General features: G+C 56.9%; 1 protein-coding gene across 2 annotated transcripts; it reads left to right on the top strand.

Annotated features, from left to right (window-relative positions):
* SLC27A4 (solute carrier family 27 member 4) lies at positions 1-13719 on the top strand. 2 transcript variants are annotated; one of them, XM_037008061.2, is made up of 14 exons: positions 1-886; positions 1022-1110; positions 2365-2531; positions 4079-4473; positions 5618-5776; positions 7275-7344; positions 7446-7537; positions 8300-8409; positions 8590-8799; positions 8880-9006; positions 9636-9773; positions 9969-10133; positions 10228-10374; positions 12883-13719. In XM_037008061.2, exons 3-14 carry the CDS (start codon positions 2371-2373, stop codon positions 13038-13040), a joined length of 1932 nt encoding a protein of 643 aa, XP_036863956.2. In that variant the 5' UTR covers positions 1-886; positions 1022-1110; positions 2365-2370; the 3' UTR covers positions 13041-13719. The 2 variants fall into 2 exon arrangements, with proteins under 2 accessions (XP_036863956.2, XP_073079810.1); XM_073223709.1 differs by lacking the exon at positions 1-886 and having other exon boundaries at positions 927-1110.
* The last annotated feature ends 4599 nt before the right edge of the window (positions 13720-18318 follow it).

Genomic DNA, 18318 nt, shown 5'->3' with positions numbered 1-18318 from the left:
CAACTGTGGATGCCCAACAGGTTTGGTTATCTAGGAACCAAGTTTCCAGAGTCCCAGAGCCGCACGGGGCTGGGAGGCTGGCCGATATCCCACGGCTCAGCAGGTGGCATGATGAGGTCAGAGGTTTGGAGATTAACTGATTTGCTGCAGGGTCCAGGGCGACCAGTGATCAAAGTTTGGTACAGGTTTCAACTTCCGTGCTCTTTATACCACTAGGTGTGCGGGTAGCCCACGGAGAGGAAAGGATTTTCATGCAATAAATCCGACGCCAAGTTGATTGCTGTCCAGAATCAAATGTGCTAGCCTCAGGTCCGCAGTCTTGGGTTTTTGGAACCTTATGAAGAAAGTACCTGATGCCATAAAACATCCAAATGGAAATGTGGGAGGTGCACACCAAAACCCAACTCTGGTGAAACTCGAAAACCCACAACCTTTGAGTCACTATCCTAGAATCTGCTAGAAGTCCAAGGGGCTTTCCATTGAGCCACAGCTCTCCTCTCTGCCCAAGACCGCCCTTTTAGCGCTCCTCTGGGTGTGGTGCCAGGCCTTTGTCGAACTCTATCCCGATCAGGGCACAGACTCCGTATTCTCCGCCAACGATTCGGGTCAGGGGGCTGTCCCCACGTCCGGACACCGGGAACTTGCGGCGCCGAGGCTCCAGCAGAGCCTTCTCCTCTGCTCGTGGCTCGGGGGTCTCCGCAGCACCGTACGGCTGCGCAGCGCGGACTACAACTCCCAGCGTGCCGCGCGGGGCGCCGCCCGAGGCCATTGTGCACTCAGGGCCGGCTGGGCCGGGCGGCGTCGCGCACTGGGGCTGTGCTGCCGCGGGTTCTGCTGCTCGCCAGCCGCGGGGAAGGCGCGGGAGGCGGTGCTGCCGGCCGGCGCAGTAGGTTTGGGCTGCAGGAGGCGGGCGGGGGAGGAGCGCCCGGGCGGGCGGGGCCGGGCGGCGGGCTGGGCCCGCTGGGCCATGCAGGGCGCAGAGCCGGCGAGGCGCTACTGAGACCCGGCTTTCCGCGCCCAGGGCCGGCTGATGCCCCACGAGCTCCCCGCTCCGCTTACTGCGGCCCGGCCACATCTGGACTCGGCGCCGCGCGGCGGGGCCGACGCCAGGTGAGCACAAAAGCCAGGCTAGTAGGAGGTTCCCGGGCGGGGAAATGTGCCCGGCGGAGTCGGGGGGAGGTGGCGGTGGCGGTCCCAGGCGAGGGGCGCCCTACTACCCTTCCTTTTTGGGGGCGAGGGCGGTCCGCGGTGACCTGTGACGGAGGCCCGAGGGATCCTCTCCTCGCCCCATCCCCCAGCCTTCTGGGACGGGTTCTTGCCGTCTGCCTTGGCGGACTCTGGGAGGCCAGAGGTCTGAGGGCTTTGGATCTGGGGGCGCTGGTTCGGTCCCCCCCCCGGCTTTTTCTGTGGAGGAGGGGGAGGTGGTCTGTAAGGGCTCCCCGTGGTCCAGACCATGTCCTTGTCCTTGGCTTGGAGACTCCCAGGCTACCTCACAATCGTGACCTTCAGACCCTCCCTGGGAATAGGAGAACCCAGAAACTGAGTCCCATCTCTGCTGCCCCTTGAGCAAGTCTGTAAAGCACCAGGAATAGAGCGTAAGAGTACTGATCTCAGCCCAGCCAGCCGTTCCCCTCCCCTGAAGCCCCAGTCCCAAAAGGTTCATCGGAGTGGCTTGCTGGGTGTGTGTGTTAGGGGTGCCTTGAAAGGCGCTCTTCCTCTCCCTCAACTACCTTTCCCCTCTGGGCGGACACCTCTCAGGCACCTACCTCTGGGCTCTAACCCCTTTGCTCTGTTGCCCTCTATGGGCCAGCAGAGGCATGGCGCTGGGATCGAGCTGGGTGCCTTCCCAAGGAAGCCCCTTTGGGTGCTGTGGCTTGGCCTCGTCATCCGCAGACCCTTCCAGGGTCACTGGGTGGGGAGTCAAGCCAGAGGCGCTTAAGTCAATAGCCCTCTCGAAGCATTTTGGTTAGGGACCTTGGATGTCAGGAAAGCGGACTGCCCTATTTGGGCTGGAAGGGCCTCTGAGAGCAGCCTCGCTAAACCCATGACAAAGAGGGAGAGACTAAGACTTCAAGTGGGAAAGAAACTTTCCCAAGGCCACTCAGAGAGTTTTGTTAAGAGACTGGCCTAGGGGGCTTGAACCCATTCTCTGCCTCTCAGCCTGGGAACTCCTCACCTCAAGTCCCAAGCTTCTAGCCTGCCCCTTCCAGCCAGCCCTGGGAAAGGGGCCTGTCTTCAGCTACCCCACTCAGTGTGGCTAAACCTTACAAGAGGTTGGCCCCTTGGAGTCACTGCAGCTTGACTGCCTCAGCCAGGAGGTAGGAGACTCAGGCATTTGGTCCACTGACTGCCCTGTATCCACAGGCCACCATGCTGCTCGGGGCGTCTCTAGTGGGGGTGCTGCTGTTCTCCAGGCTGGTGCTGAAACTGCCCTGGACTCAAGTGGGGTTCTCCCTGCTGTTCCTCTACCTGGGGTCTGGTGGCTGGCGCTTCATCCGAGTCTTCTTCAAGACCATCAGGCGCGATGTCTTGTGAGTACCTGGTCCAGCCAGCCCTTCCTGCTCTCCCACAACACACTGGGCCTTCTAATCGCCCATATCTCCCAGACCAGACCCCGTGGCCTCTACTGACACAGGGCACCTAAGCCCCCAAAGAGCAGCCTCTGCTCCACATCCTTCCCCGGCAGTTCTACCTGGTCTCTCCATCTCCAAGGTCAGTCTCCTCCCAGGGAATGTCCCTAACTTGTTGCTCTTTGTGGGCCTGGGACACACATCAAACACCAGGTGTGTTGAGAAGACATCTGCAAGGGTCCCAAGGATATGCTTGTGAGAAGGTGAAGAGGAATCCTATGGGAAGGGCCCTGTCCCTGGGTTGGCATGAGTCTGAGAGAGGCCACTGAGTTCTGGAGCAGGGCCATGATGTCTGGGAGAACCTGCTCCCTAAAGAAAGTCAGGTGTGGTCTACGAGGGATATCCTGTACCAGAAACACCTGCTGCCACCTGCTCTGTGCCAGGTGTCAGGCTGGCTGTGAGGCCCATAGAGGAACAAGGCAGACCTAGTCCCAGGCCAAGCTCAGAGTGGTTAGGGAGCTAAGAAGGGGATATAGTAAATCCCTAAACTGGAGGTGCCTTGTAGGCAGAGACCCTGGCAGTCTTGCTCATGGTGGTGTCCGAATGCTCAGCACAGTACCTGTGTCCAAAACAGGCAGCTCAGCATTTGTCAATCTGAGTTGAATGCAAAAGGTGGTATAGAGTGGCTGCCCCAGAATGCTGTAGGAGAAGGGAGCAAGGGAAGATGGCTTCAGGCCAGGGACTGGGGGATTAGAGGTGGCCTTCTGGAGGAGAAGTAGCTTGGGTACCTCAAGGGGGTGGCCACAGGGGATTCTAGCCAGAGGGCACAGCATCAGCAAAGGCACAGGGGCTGGGAAGTGGGAGAGGTTATGGGTCAAAGGTGGCAGGGGCAGGGCAGGAAATGGGAATGTTGCCGAGTAATTACACAAACACTTAATGAACATCTATTCTGTGCCTGGCACTGAGCAGGGCCCCAGGGACAAGGTGATGAACAGGACAGAGCCCCACCTTTGCTGGGCTCCCAGAGAGGGAAACGGAAATCACAAACTCATCCTTTATTTACTGTGCAGTGTGGTGGGAGAGGTACAGTAAGGGGCTGTGGGAGGTCCCCAACGAGGAGTGGAAACTTCGACCTGGAGTCCTGCAGTCCCAGAAGGCTCTGACAGAGCAGCAGACTCAGCAGAGCTTAGAGGATAGTAAGAATTGAACTCTGGAGCCAGAGAGGACTGAGGTTCAAATCTCAGTTTAGCCACATTCCACTGGGAAGCCTGGGGCAAGCCGCGGTGCGGCACAGCCTCAGTTTCCTCCTATCTGCTGGGGAGGGAATGACTGCCCAGGTCCCTGGTATTATCGTGCAGTGTGGGTGAGCTGGTGCCCGTAACGGTGCCCAGCACACACGTGCTGGGAAAAGGGAGTGCTGCAGGTGATGGGGCTCAGCAGTCTCAGGCCTGCCGGAACACCCACTCCTGACCCTGGCAGTCAAAGCTCCCTTCCTCACTCCCACCCAGTGGCGGCATGGTGCTCCTGAAGGTGAAGGCCAAGGTTCGTCGGTACCTGCTGGAGCGGCGAACAGTGCCCACTTTGTTTGCCTCTACGGTGCGGCGCCACCCTGACAAGACAGCCCTGATCTTCGAGGGCACAGACACCCACTGGACTTTCCGCCAGCTGGATGACTACTCAAGCAGCGTGGCCAACTTCCTGCAGGCCCGGGGCCTGGCCTCGGGTGACGTGGCTGCCCTTTTCATGGAGAACCGCAATGAGTTTGTGGGCCTGTGGCTGGGCATGGCCAAGGTGGGCGTGGAGGCAGCACTCATCAACACAAACCTCCGGAGGGATGCCCTGCGCCACTGCCTGACCACCTCCAGGGCCCGGGCCCTCATCTTTGGCAGCGAGATGGCCCCAGGTGAGCCCCAAAGGGGCAGGGAACAGGCAGGGCATCCCACGGGACTTTGCATCGACCACAACCCCACTCCAGCCCCGGGGGAGGCTCTGCGGCTGAGTTAAGGGCATAAGCTCTAGAGTCAGACAGCCTGGGTTCTGCTGGTACTAAGCTAGAGACCCAGAGTAAGAGACCAGAAATCTCTGTGCCTCAGTTTCCTCACTGTAGTACCCATCTTATGCCATTTTTAAAGAAGATACATCATCTGAAGCAGTAACAAGGTGGCTGATGCTAGGTGAGCGCCCACATACAATGGTAACCATTCTTGTGACTAATTAGACCTCATTTGTTTCATCTATAAAATTGGAGTAAGAATTTATTCCCTGCTGTCCTGCAGTTTCTGTTTTATTTGCTGCCACCTTGAGCACTGATTTCATGAAAGCAGCTCTAATCTTCCCAAAGCCTGGTGAGGTAGGGATCGTCATCTCAGCTTTATAGATGAGGAAACTGAGGTACAGGGTGGCGAGAGGAGCTCACCCACGGCCACACAACCAGATTTGACCTTGGGTTTGAACACCATGTTCCTGTTGTTTGTTCTCACCATGGTTGTGGGATAATGGACAGGAAGGGTTATTAAGATGTGAGGCTAAAAGGGGAGGAGGAAGGATGCAGCATGGAGGAGGGAGGCTTGGACCAATCAAGAAGGAGCCAGAGGGGCTGAATGGGATAGCACCAGCCAGGGTCTAAGGCAGGTGAGTATCTGCGCGTTTGTAGTGCACAGGGGAGCCTGCGAGAAGGTCCTGCTGGAGGCCTTGGCCTCTGACTGCTGCTCCTCCCTTCTTAGCTGTCCCCCACGGACTGGCATAGTACAGTGGGTTAGAGTGCATACCTTGGTGTGAGAGAGAGCTGGCGTGAGTCCCAGCTCCAGCACATTCTAGCTGTGAGCCAGTCCTTCCCATTCTCAAATGGGCTGTTACTGGTTCCCAAAGTGTGTGAGCAGGAGAGTGCATGTAAAGAGCCCACTGTGTAGTAGCCAGCAGCTAGTGGGAGCTGTTACAACTCTCAGCTTCTCCCTTCACCCAGCCCGCCTCCCCTGACAACATGCCCAGCCCTGACATGAGTGGAGGTCCTGGCAACTGCCTGCTGATCCACCCTGCCTTCCCTGCAGCTGTCTCTGAGATCCATGCCAGCCTGGACTCCTCACTCAGCCTCTTCTGCTCTGGCCCCTGGGAGTCCAGCATGGTGCCAACTGGCTGGGAGCACCTGGACCCCCTACTGGAAGATGCCCCCAAGCACCTGCCCAGTCGCCCTGACAAGGGCTTCACAGGTGGGCCCCCACCCCCACAGAGGAGGTCTAAGGTGGGCCAAGGACAGAGCACTGGCCTCGGGGACAGAGGCCTGGGTTCTTCTGCAGACTTGCCATATGACCTGGGGTGAGTCATGTCACCTCCCTTTTTCCATCTGGGAAAATAAGGACGGTACCCCTGGAGTTAGTATGAAGTTTGAATGAACTGATATGTATGGAAACTCCAGACACAGTCCTGGCACATGGGCTCAAACTCTGCTCCTTTGATTTGTTAAACAAGCTTCATTGAGGCCTAACATGCAGAATCACATGGAGCCCAAGAACCTCCTGTGTCTGGTTTGCCTGGGCTTGGGCCAAGGGCAGGGCCCTTCAAATATTCATCTAGCTTCTGTTCAGTGCAGGCCCTGTTGGGCTGTGACCCTCTCCCTACACCAAGCCGCCTGTGGCAGCCCCCCTCCTTCAGGCAGCCTCCCCACCCTCTCATCTCTTCCTCCAAACTCCAGCCTGCCATGTCGTGCCCACAGCTTGCTGCACTGCCCGGTGGCTCACTGTGGGCTGAGGTCGTACCCTGGCTCTACTGCTTCCCTTGCATGACCCTGAACACCTGAGCCTCAGGCCCCACAACCATCGAATTAGGGATGGTAACAGTACCTATTTTATGGATTTGCTTTGGGGATTGAACGATACAGTGGGAAGCTAAAATGTGAAAGTGCTCAGTAATGCTCACTGTTGTCATTTAACCTCTGTCACGGGCAGATCTTGTGTCCTGGGTGCTTTTGTAAGCTACTTGAGGGCAGGGATTCCGGCTGGTTTGGCCTGGTGCCCTCATCATGGTGCCCCAAGGGTTGGCATTCAGCAGGCATCCAGGGAGCACGAGGTGGTTGGTCTGTAATGCGTGGAGTCATCCCATGGCATTCCTGACCCAGAACCTCCAGCCTGTTGGGGCTGAGCTTCATACGGAAGCTGTCATGTGACAGTACCTGGTACATGATGCAGGGTGGAATAAAGCTATGGTCATGGTACAGAAACTGCCTCAGCACCCCCTTCCTGCAGCTAATGCTTCCCATCCCTTAGGATGTGAGTTAGCATCGCCTCCTTTGGGAAGCCCTTCCTGGTCTCAGCTCTCCTCCGTGGAGTGGAACCTGGTCAGGTGCTGCCGCTGGGCTTCACAGGCCCTGTGCTTCCCAGCACTTTGTGCTCATTACTGGAATTGCCTATGTCCTCATCTGCCACTTGGCCATGATTTCAACCAGGGCAGGGCCTGTGCCTGTTGCAGTCACTGATGTCTCCCTGGGTCTGGCACAGAACAAGGGTCCAGAACAAGTTTGTTGAAGGAATGGATGCAGACATTAGAGCAGAGTGGTGTCTGGAGTCATCAGATTAGGCTTCCTAGAGGAGGTATAATGAAAATGGGAGTGGGCGTTGAACGACGCACTTACAGATATCCGTCTGTCTGACTCAGCGGCCTGTTCTCTCGGTGCTGTTCCCTCTCAGCTGCTCACATATCTGTTTTCTCCAGATAAGCTCTTCTATATCTACACATCAGGCACCACCGGGCTGCCCAAAGCCGCCATTGTGGTGCACAGCAGGTAAGGGGCAGGTGCCCTGAGGGGACGGCTGGGGACAGTGGGGCCTGGGGGCCTCTCATGCCTTTCCAGGGCCCCACTGAGCCTTCACCATGCTCTCCCAGGTATTACCGCATGGCTGCCCTGGTGTACTACGGTTTCCGCATGCAGCCCGATGACATTGTCTATGACTGCCTCCCCCTCTACCACTCAGCAGGTAGTACTGGGCCTACGCCCTCAGCTTCCACTCCCCCAGAGCCTCAGGAACCCCACCCCTCTCAGCAGGCAAGATGGAGTCAAATATGGGTCCAAATCTGGTCATGGCAGTTGACTGGACCTCTGGATGAGAATGGCCACACCAGCCTCCCAGTGTGTGTGTCCGTGTCTTGCAGGGCACCCTGGCTGGCCAGCCATTCAGTTAATTTCCATCCAGTTCATTTACAAGGTCTTGCTACTTGGTCTTAGGGACTCAAGAGAAGATAGAGATGGAGTATTTATATAGTTCCAGCCCTCAAGGTACTTAGAGTTAGGTGTATGTCTGGGACAGGATGAAAAATGGGAACCCCCCCCCCACAACTGACTCTCATAAGAAATGGTGTTGTGAGTGTGGGGTGGCACAGGGAGCAGGGACTTGGCTCAAGGGAGGAGCCCTGTGATAGCTCCGGAGGCTTCCTACAGGAGCTGTGCCCAAGGCAGGCAAATATGAGGTGCAGAAGCCGGCGGGCTAGCTCGGCGCCCCCTGGCAGAATGGCAGCCTTACAGGTATGGGAGCAGGAGCTCGGGGTCAGCTCCAGAGGCCCCAGGAGCCAGCCTAAGGATTGTTGCTCGATCCCGCAGGCACCGGGGACTAGGGGAGGGATATGCTCAGTTAGTGTTGGAAGGACAGGACGGGAAAGACCAGGTGAAACCTCCTTCAAAGGGGGCTCTGGAGGGAGGGTGCCCCATCTCTGGCCTCCAGCGCCCATCACTCTGCCTTCAGGAAACATCGTGGGGATCGGGCAGTGCTTGCTCCATGGCATGACGGTGGTGATCCGGAAGAAATTCTCGGCCTCCCGATTCTGGGACGACTGTGTCAAGTACAACTGCACGGTGAGCAGGGAGGGAAGGGGCTGGCCATCCCCGTCTCCCACAAAGCCACCAGGCCAGCCGCCCATTCAGGGCAACGTTCCATTCTGATGCGGAGGTTGAGGCCCAGAACGGGAAAGGAGTGCTGGGTGGGGTCTGAGGGGTTGCGAGGAGGGGCCGGGCTCATGCCGCCCCCGCCCCCAGATCGTGCAGTACATCGGTGAACTGTGCCGCTACCTCCTGAACCAGCCGCCGCGGGAGGCGGAGAAACAGCACAAGGTGCGCATGGCCCTCGGCAATGGGCTCCGCCAGTCCATCTGGACTGACTTTTCCAGCCGCTTTCACATCCCCCAGGTGGCCGAGTTCTATGGGGCCACGGAGTGCAACTGCAGCCTGGGCAACTTCGACAGCCAGGTGCGGACGGGGTTCGGGGGGCCGCGGGTCACTGCGTTCTGGTGGTGGGAGAACCCAGACCCAAATCTTGGCCTTTGCAGGTGGGAGCCTGTGGCTTCAACAGCCGCATCCTGTCCTTTGTGTACCCCATCCGGCTGGTACGTGTCAATGAGGACACCATGGAGCTAATCCGGGGGCCCGATGGCATCTGCCTTCCCTGCCAGCCAGGTCAGCCTGCCCCAGGGTTGGAATTGGGGAATCAGAGCGGGACAGGTTGGCCCAGCAGGGCGATGGGACGGGGGTGGGAAGGTGAGGAGCCCTGTTCTCACCGGTGGCCATCACCTCAGCTCTCCTCGGGCTGTCAGGCACTTCCTGCTCCCATTCCCCTCCTGCCCGTTCATTCCCTGTTGCACCGAGGACCCTGGGTCCAGGCCGCCTGGGACTAATCCTGGCTCAGCCCCGCAGCTCTGTGCCTGAGCTCCCCCACCTGCTGACGGCAGCAGTACTTCATGGGGGTGCCCTGAAGAGCACATGTGCTAAAGAACACAAAGCTCTCTGAGCAGAGCTGGGGGCCCGGGAAGCACCAGCTTTGGTTGGGCTGCCCGTGTAGAGCTTGGCCACCCTTTCATTTATTTGTTCATCTTTCCATCTGCTCAGTGACCTGAGTGCCTACATGTGCCAGACCTGCCAAGAGAAGCTTCCTGCTGTTAGGGCTCCTGGGTGAAGGGGAGAAATGGGCATCTTGGTAGAAAGCAGTGTTAACAGAAGTCAGATCAAGATGCAGGGTGCATCTGGGTGTCGGGGGGGCGGTGGAAGAGGCCACCAGGGCAACTCTGACCCTGCCCTCCCTGCGCCAGGGGAGCCGGGCCAGCTGGTGGGCCGCATTGTCCAGCAGGACCCCCTGCGGCGCTTCGACGGCTACGTCAACCAGGGCGCCAACAATAAGAAGATCGCCAAGGATGTCTTCAAGAAGGGCGACCAGGCCTACCTCACTGGTGGGTGGGCACCACTCCCTGGCCCTTTGCAGCCCCTTTGGGGTGGGTGGGGTGGAAAGCAACGAAGGGGCCTTCCCTCCCTTCAGAGATACCTCCCCGGGACACCCGCAGTCCCAGCCCTTCTGATCTCACAGATCCCTGGGGTCCGGTGAGGACTACCCAGCCCAAGCCCTGACTCACACAGCCCCTCCCTAGGCGACGTGCTGGTGATGGACGAGCTGGGCTACCTGTACTTCCGAGACCGCACGGGGGACACGTTCCGCTGGAAAGGCGAGAATGTGTCCACCACCGAAGTGGAGGGCACGCTCAGCCGCCTGCTGGACATGGCCGACGTGGCAGTGTATGGCGTCGAGGTGCCAGGTCTGTGGGGGGCGGGGCCCAAGGTGCCCGTCTGTGAAGGGCATCACCACCGGGGGCACTGCCAGCCCCTTACTGTTCACCCTTCTGCCCCCAGGAATGGAGGGCCGGGCCGGAATGGCTGCTGTGGCCAACCCCACTAGCAGCTGTGACCTGGAGCACTTTGCACAGCTCTTGGAGAAGGAGCTGCCCCCGTATGCCCGCCCCGTCTTCCTGCGCTTCCTGCCTGAGCTGCACAAAACAGGTCTGTCCCCTTCCCTGCTCCAACTCACAGGTTTCAGGCCTGCACCCTTTCCTGTTTCTTCTGGAGAGACCCGGGGAGCTGTCATTTGACTTTCACCCACAGCCTTGCTGGGTAGCTGGCAAAATGACCTCCCCACATGTAAGCAAACTGAGCCTTCAGAGAGAGAAGGGTCATCTACTGGTGGAACAAGTAACTGTTGCGTATCTACCATGGGCCAGGCACTGCGCTAGGCCTCAGGGACACAGGTAATGAATTCTGGCAGGACCTTTGCTTTCTTGAAGCTTCTCTAGTAGTAGGGAAGGCAACACAAGACTAGAGAGCCCACAGGTACAGAAGGGAGCACAGACCACAAACAACATTGACAGAAAAGTGAATGCAAGTGTGCTGGGAGTGGCTGGGAAGCTCCCAAGTTGGTGATGTTCTAGCTGAGGCCTGAATCCCCATTCAGGGAGGACTCCTGCAGTGGTCCCAGCTGGAAAGGGGGCATTCCTTTTAAGACAGGAGGGCGCTTGGGCACTACAGGAATGAAAGGAGGTCCCCAAAGCAGGACCCAGGGGAGGGGTGTACAGCATGTGGGGGACAGAGAGGCCAGCCAGGGTCAGCCCAGGCCCATGGGCTGAGGAGGGGCTTGGACTACATCAAGTTCAGTAGGAGCCCAAGAATTGCTTGTACAGGGTAGTGACCTGGTCATTTTCCTCTTCCACCTAGCCCTGTAGAGAGTGGGGGAGGGCTGCAGGCGGCCCCAAGGGGAACAGGAGATAAGTGAGGGGTGTCACTCATCTAGACGAGAGGTGAGTGGTGGGTGCCCTTCACGTGGCAGGGTGGTGCCATCCTTCCGTCCAGTGGCCCACTGATGGGTTCTCTGCGGGGCAGGAAGCACTGAGGCTGGTGCCCAGACCTGCCCGCTACAGTCTTTGCCAGGCTCTGCCCCTGCACAGCCTCTCCCTGGCTGCTCAACTTCAGGCCACATCTGCCTGGCCACCTCCCATGTGGTCATCATCATGTCAGCCCCTACCTTGCTGATAGGCCTTCCCTGAGGGATGTGGCCTCTGCCAGGTGGCAGACCCTGGGGGCATCTGAAGCAGTGGAGAGAGTCTGGCAGGGATGCTGGTGCCGGTCTGCTGAGACTGCGGGCTCCCTGAGGACTGGGTGCCTGCTGTGACTGCTGTCTAAGAGGCAGAGAAGCTGTCAGACCTCAGGCTTCAGAGAGGCTTAGCTGTAGTACCAACATGCCCAGACTTACTTAGGGCTCAGAACAACCACTCTGTTTGCAATTTGTGGGTCATCAATTTGGGGTTAAGTTCAGCTGGGTGGTTCTTGTGTTGGCCTCTCCTGGTGTCCTAAGGAGCCACCGTCACTCAGTGACTCTGCTGGGGCTGGGGGTCTAAGCTGGCCACATTCATGTCTTGACTACCAGCTACTTGGGTCCGTGGCCACTGCCCAACAGAACTCTCTCGTTGACATGTTCTGTGTCTGCGCCGTCCCAGTGCAGCTGCTACTAGCCCGGGTAGCTACTGAGCACGCGACATGTGGCTAATGTGACTGAAAACTGGATTTTTAATTTAATTAAATATACATAGCTACATGTGGCCAGTGACAACCCTCCTGGACAGCACCAGTCCAGGGGGCCTTTCTGGGGATGGTTCTTCTCTGCTCCGTGTGGCTTATCTGTAGGAGCACACAGTGATCTCTGCACCCCCAAAACAGTGGAGGTGGAATCTGCGATGCCCCTTGAGGCCTGGATTAACTCAGAATTCCCACAACATTGCTTCTGCCACATTTTATGATCAAAGCAAGTCATAAGACCAAGCAGGGGCACTGAGAAAAACTCCAGCTCTTGCTGGGAGAAGTGGCCCAGCCACATGACAGAGGCCCAGTGCATGCAGGGAGGGAGACAGCCACTGTTCTTGGCACTCTGTCACACCTGGGGTCGCTTACCAGCTATGTAACGTTGGCCTGGAGATGTGCCTCTCTTCTCATCCTCCCATTGGGGCTAATACCGTTGATTGAAAGACACATAATTTACATTGCACAGTATTCAGAAAAAACTAATTGAACTGAGAGATGCTAAATCTGAAAATGTGCATCTTAGAACCCGTAGAATACTTTGGGCACCTGCCTCTGGATTTGGTGTGCAGATTAAATACAATCACCCCTGGACGGTGCCTGCTCAGATGAGGGAGCCGTCACAGACAACTGAGTTCCGGCCCTCCCTATGTCCCCCAGTGTGCACAGACCGCTTCCCTTCTCCAGGTCTCAGTCTCCCCATCTGCAAAAAGGGGGCGGGTACCTGGCCTCCCATGGCTTTTCCAGGGCTGCTCTGGGAAGCGATGTGATGGAATGGACGGAGCCTTCCTTTACCAACATGGAAGGCCTGTGCCCCTCCTCCCACACGCTCTTTGCAGATCCCTCTACCCCTCCTCAGCTTTGGTGGGCTGTTCCCCGGGAGCTCAGTCCCTGCCCTGCGCCCTCTGACTCTTCCCCGCCCCGTCTTTCCTGATCCCTCAGGGACCTTCAAGCTACAGAAGACAGAGCTGCGGAAGGAGGGCTTTGATCCAGCAGTCGTGAAAGACCCACTTTTTTACCTGGACGCCCGAAAGGGCCGCTACATTTTGCTGGACCGAGAGGCCTACACCCGCATCCAGGCAGGCGAGGAGAAGCTGTGATTTAGCCCTCCGAAGGCCAGCAGACCCTGGATCCAGAGCCCCACCTCCCACGCCAGAGGGGGCCTGGGCAACGTCAGACCAAAGCAAGCAGGGTCTGGCACCTCCACTCTGAGGTGCTCATCACTTCCTCAAAACTGCCAAGTGACTCACTGCCGCCTCCCCGCCTCACCGGAGGCTTTCTGTGAAAGCCTCATGTCCACATTACGTCTTTGAGGCTCGGCAGGGCCTTTAGTCCCGGTTAAGACAGACTGGGCCCCTCAGGATGATCTTGCGTCAGGAGAAGAAGGGTTGACAAGCACCCCCCTGCAGGGTGCTTGAAAATGGGACCAGGGCAGAAGCCCCCAGACTCAGGAAACCAGGAGAGTGGGTAGGGACAGCAGGGGCTGTCCATCAAGGGGTTGAAGAGGATCCTGGCCACAGAGATGAGCGTCACTCGGCCCTGCCCGCGCCTCCAGAAGGGTGGGAAGACCTGACCTGCAGCAGGCGGCCGCACTGAGAACCTCACCGCTCACCTGTCCTCGCCTGGGTGGCTGCCTGGCTGTCCTCAGGCGATACCCTTCTGTCTTCGTAGGTCTGTCCACGTCACCTTCTCCACCTTCGTCCTGGCCTGGCTGTGACAGGAGGAGGGGTAGGGAGCACGTACATACTCCAGGGCCAATAAACTGCCTTGTTAACCTCAGCCTGTGTGCGTGCCCCCTGAGCTCCCTCAGCCTGCTCAGGGCCCCTGCCTGGCCCCTCCGGCCTCTGCGTGCACTGGTCCGTTCACTCCCCTGGACTGAGGGCTAGGCAGGTAAGAGGCCAAGGCCCTGCCCTCTGTGGCGGCGGGGGTCAGGGGAGTTCCCACCAGAGTCTAGCAAGGTGTTTAATAGCATGAGCTTGAAAGTCCAAACCAACTGTGTCACTGAAGAGCTTGTGACTTTGGGCAAGTAATAGTCTCTTCATCTGTTAGATGGGACTCGTCAGGAGGAGTCAGAGAGCCGAAGGTAGTAGCCCTTAAGAGCCCGTGAGAGAGAAGACCCTAACCCAGGGATCCCATTTCCAGACCCTCGCTCATGCTGTTCCTCTGCCTGGGGTGCCATTTCCCCAGGGCCACCTTGGGAAGAGTTCAGGAAAGCTTCCTGGAACAGTGCTACCACCTCGGCAGTGTGGGTGGAAAGCCAGCTGTCTGCTAGACCCCAGCGCAGTGTGCGTCCCCGAGGCTTCACTTCACTATTTAACCCTCATCACAGTCTGTCTCACTTGGCTAAGGTCACACAACGAAGAGTGGGGTCTGGAATGCAAACCGCAGCCCCATGGCCGCCTGATGCAGAAGGCAGCGGGAAAGCCAGAGCTTCCATTCTACACAGGCCTGTGGGGCCAACTGTGGGCTGTGCCCTAGACCGACAGCTAACAGTTCGGGTGGAGGGTGGCCAGGATGAGAAATAGGTGCCTCCTGGGGAAATGATCTTTGAAAAATAGAGGAGTCTGGTGCTTCCCTTGGGGAAAGGGGGGCAGATCTGGAGTCAGGTCCTGGGGGAGTGCTGCTGAGGTGGCTGGCGTGGCTGCAGTACCCCAGTGTGGCCAGCGGAGGGCGTGTGGAGCCTGGAGAGTCCTATCTGGTCCCCTAGTGCAGGGCCCGGGGAAGCCCAAGGAGGGGCTGAGTCCCCACCTCGCCCTCAGGCAGGTACCCAGCCCAGAGAACTCCATGGGGGGCCTTTGATAGAGCTTCCAAAGGCTGGGCTGGGCTGACAACCTGGCTTTGTGTCTTTAGCCCTCAGCAGTGGGGAAGGAACCCCATTCCTTAATCACCAAAAGGCAGTGTGGAGTGGTGGGTGGTTCAAAGCTCCAGCTCGGGAGTCAGACCTGTGTTGTTAAATCCATTTGCCAAACTAAACCTGTTTCCTCTGGTAAGTGGAGATCTAAGAATTCCTGCGTTGAGATAGTTGTGAACAGGAAATTAGATTGTGCATGGAAATCTTAGTCTAGGGGGTCTCATGCTCAGCACATAGTTTCTAAAAACAAGGAGACACTTTCAAGTGTTGAGACCCCAGACTAGGTGTAAGTTTCCCACTTCCCCACCAGCTCCCCAACAGCTCCTACATGAAGGGGTGGGACTGGTGGGCCTCTGGTCACCCCAAACCGTGGCCGTGAAGTCATCTCCATGCATGCAATAGATGCACAATATGTGCTTGTAAAGTTAACAATAGCTACTGTTTATTGGACATTTCCTGACATTTATATAGTGCTTCACAGTTCACAAAGCACTGTGAGTTCGTCTGTGGAGCAGATCCTTAAGGCCTACTCTGCGCAGGGGCAGGAGGCCGTCCGTGGTGAGCAAGATGGAGACCCGGGCCCTAGGCCTGCCATCTGGGGGCCAGGGGTTAGCAGGAAAAGCAGCAGTGTGTGCTTACTGCACCCAACCCAGTGCTGCCCTGGGGAGGGGGGGAAAGGGGGATGTTGTGTTTCATGGTCAGAGGCTTTTCAAGGAAGAGTTAGCCAAGAATTGGAGGGAGAAGAGTGTCCCAGATACAGGGAATAGCAAAATGTAAAGGCCAGAGGTGAAGGGCCAGCAGGGCAGATTGAAGAAGTGCAATGAGGCTGCAGGAGAATTGCGGGGGGAGAGGGGATGGAGGCAAAATATGAAAATGACTCATCCTGCAACACTTAGGCTTGCATACCTCCAGAGACTGGCAGCTCTGCTAGGAAAGCCTTTTATCAGGCCACAAGGTCAAATACACTTCTTAGACTTGATAATGGCCACCATGGAGCACTTCCTACTGCTGCGTGCAAAGTGTTTTATGTGCATTTCATTACATCCATAACACAAGGCAGCTACTATCTTCATCCCCATTCCACAGATGAGGAATCTGAGGCTTAGAGAGGCAAAATCTCTCCAAAGACCCTAGAGCCTGGGAATGGCAGTGCTGGGATACAGGCAAGCCCCCTTCCCGGAACCTCAGCATTCCCATCTGCAACCTGAGCCCAGCGAGGCTGGAAGGGGCCTACCTCAAGCGTCCCCGGAGGTCCTACCGCCCTTGGGACAGGCAAGTGGCCGACCAGGCCCGTGCTTGGCGTATCACTTTCAATTCCCGGGAAGAGGGTTAAATACCTCCGAGGGGCCCTTTGAGAAGGCGGCAGCGAGGGAGGGGGTGACCAAATGACTTTCAAAGGGGCCTGAATGTGCGCTGGCCCCTCCCCCCTGAGGAGGGGGCCCTGCTTCCTCCTGGCCTAATGATATTCTGGGCTCAGCCCTCGTCTTTGGCGGCAGTTTAACCCGAGCTGGGGCAGATTTCTTTCTCACTGATCTCAGCTTGACACCCAATTAGCACAAGAATGGGAGGAGGAAGCCTGCGAGAGGCACCTCCCAGCCTCCCGGGGCGCACGAGGGGAACAGGCGGGAAGACAAAGGGCAGCGGGCAGGGGGGCACCCGCGCCCTCGCCTCCCCCGCCAACCCTGCCATTGTGTCCCTTGGAGCTTCAGAAAGGATGGAGGCTGACGCCTGGGCTGCCCAGCCTGCAGGAGAGGACGGGGTGGGGCCCAAGCCCCTCTTTTGCATGGATCCCCAGGGAAGGTGTTCGGGTGAGCCTTGCCCAGTGGGAGGTAGTCAGGGTCAGTGAGTTAAGGGCAGGGATTTTGAAGGCACAACCACCTGGGGTTGAGGCCTGACACTTAGAGGTCCATGGGCATGCCATCGGTTCTAAGCCTATTTGCTCATTGGCAAAATAGGGATAATGATACTTCCTGTGAGGAATCAATCAGGTAATGCATGTAAATAAAGCACCTGGCAGGTTCAAAGTGGACATTCAATAAATACTCATTGAATGAATAAACTATGCTAAACTATTACTGTTACTAATTAAGAGGTAAGGTGGGGTAGGCTTGGAGTCAGGAGAAGGAAGAACTTGTTAAGAGTTGACAGCCAGGCATTCACAGAACCAGCTGACTTACTCGGAGCTGTGCAAGAAGCTGGAGGACCCCCGCCTGCTGAGATGTGGGAAGGATTCCTACTACTCCAGGAGGAAGGGAATGCCTCTGGTCTTCCCACCTCCACCTCCCACAATTCCTTTGGATTTGGGCTTAACATATGACTTCCTCTAGGAAGCCTTCCCTGATCCCAGGGCTGCATTAGGGACCTCCAGCCCCCACAGATCCTATGTTCCCCCTTCATAAGACCCCAGAGCCTGGGAGTGGCAGTGCTGGGATACAGGCAAGCCCCACAGTGTGGTCTGTTTTTAAATCTGTGTCTTCTAGGACATCAGGCCCAAGAGGGCAGAGGCCCATTGGTTTTGTTCACCACTGTGCTCCAGCAACAGCACGGGGCCTGACACTTAATTGGTGCACAATGAATGTTTGTGAAATGGATAAAGCTCTTCAAATGCTCCCTAGCTCTACTCTTCCAGCCCCAGGCGGTGCAGTTCCCTGTGTCAGAGGATATTCAACTCATAGAGGTGGGTTGGGATCTGAGGCTCTAAGGGTTCTGAATGCCTTCTAGGAAGGCCTTTATCTTGTTGGCAGAGAGAGGCCATTAAATGACTTTGGGCAGGGGAATGTTAAGAGTTCACTGAATCATTTTGTGTATTCACTCAGCAAGCACCTACCAAACCCCTATAATGTACAAAGCTCCTCACTGTGAGCTAAGGATCAAAGATAATCAGGCAAGGCTTCTGTCCCGGAGCAGCTGGGTCCAGTAAGAATCTTAGAATATTTTTGCTGAATGGACTTTAAGAGGTGTTTGGTGCCAAACCTTCTACAGGATGGGGAAACAGACTCAGAGGGGGTAAGTGCATACCCACAGCATGGTGATTTCCACTTATCACAGGATTCCTCTGCACTCTTTGAAGAGCAAGGCTGTGTCTCATTTGTCCTTGTTTTGCCAGTGCCCTGGAACAGTACCCAGGACATTGAAGGGGCTCAGGGCTGTCCATGAAATTGAACTGTATAATGAAACCAAGTCCAAAGAGAGTGAGGTGGGAGGCAGGCAGACCAGAGAAGCAGGTGTTTGTAAGGTGATGGGGATGCTGGTGGGTGGCAGTGGTATTGGTGAGATGGGAGAATGGAAGGGAGCCTGTGTTAGGAAAAGAGGCACAGTGCCAAGACCTTGTTTAGTCCTTGCTACAACCCTGAGGTAGGGGCTATTATTATCCCCATTTTACAGATCAGAAAACTGAGGCACAAAGATGTTAAGGGACTTAACCAAAGACACAGCTAGGAAGTGGTGGGACCTGGGTATAAAGTTGGCAACTGAACTCCTAGTTCTTACCCATTATATCCTTCTGCCCTTAACCACACTCCACCAAT

This window comes from Manis javanica, chromosome 2, assembly GCF_040802235.1.
Source record: "Manis javanica isolate MJ-LG chromosome 2, MJ_LKY, whole genome shotgun sequence".
NCBI classification, from domain to species: domain Eukaryota; kingdom Metazoa; phylum Chordata; class Mammalia; order Pholidota; family Manidae; genus Manis; species Manis javanica.
Note: the sequence above shows the minus strand (reverse complement) of the source record. Positions and strands in the feature narration are given on the sequence as shown.

Coding starts and splice junctions, on each gene's coding strand:
- SLC27A4 (XM_037008061.2), top strand. CDS start 2,371: ATGCTGCTCGGGGCGTCTCTAGTGGGGGTGCTGCTGTTCTCCAGGCTG. Junction 4,474..5,617: donor TGGCAGCGAGATGGCCCCAG/GTGAGCCCCAAA, acceptor CCTTCCCTGCAG/CTGTCTCTGAGATCCATGCC. Junction 8,800..8,879: donor TGGGCAACTTCGACAGCCAG/GTGCGGACGGGG, acceptor TGGCCTTTGCAG/GTGGGAGCCTGTGGCTTCAA.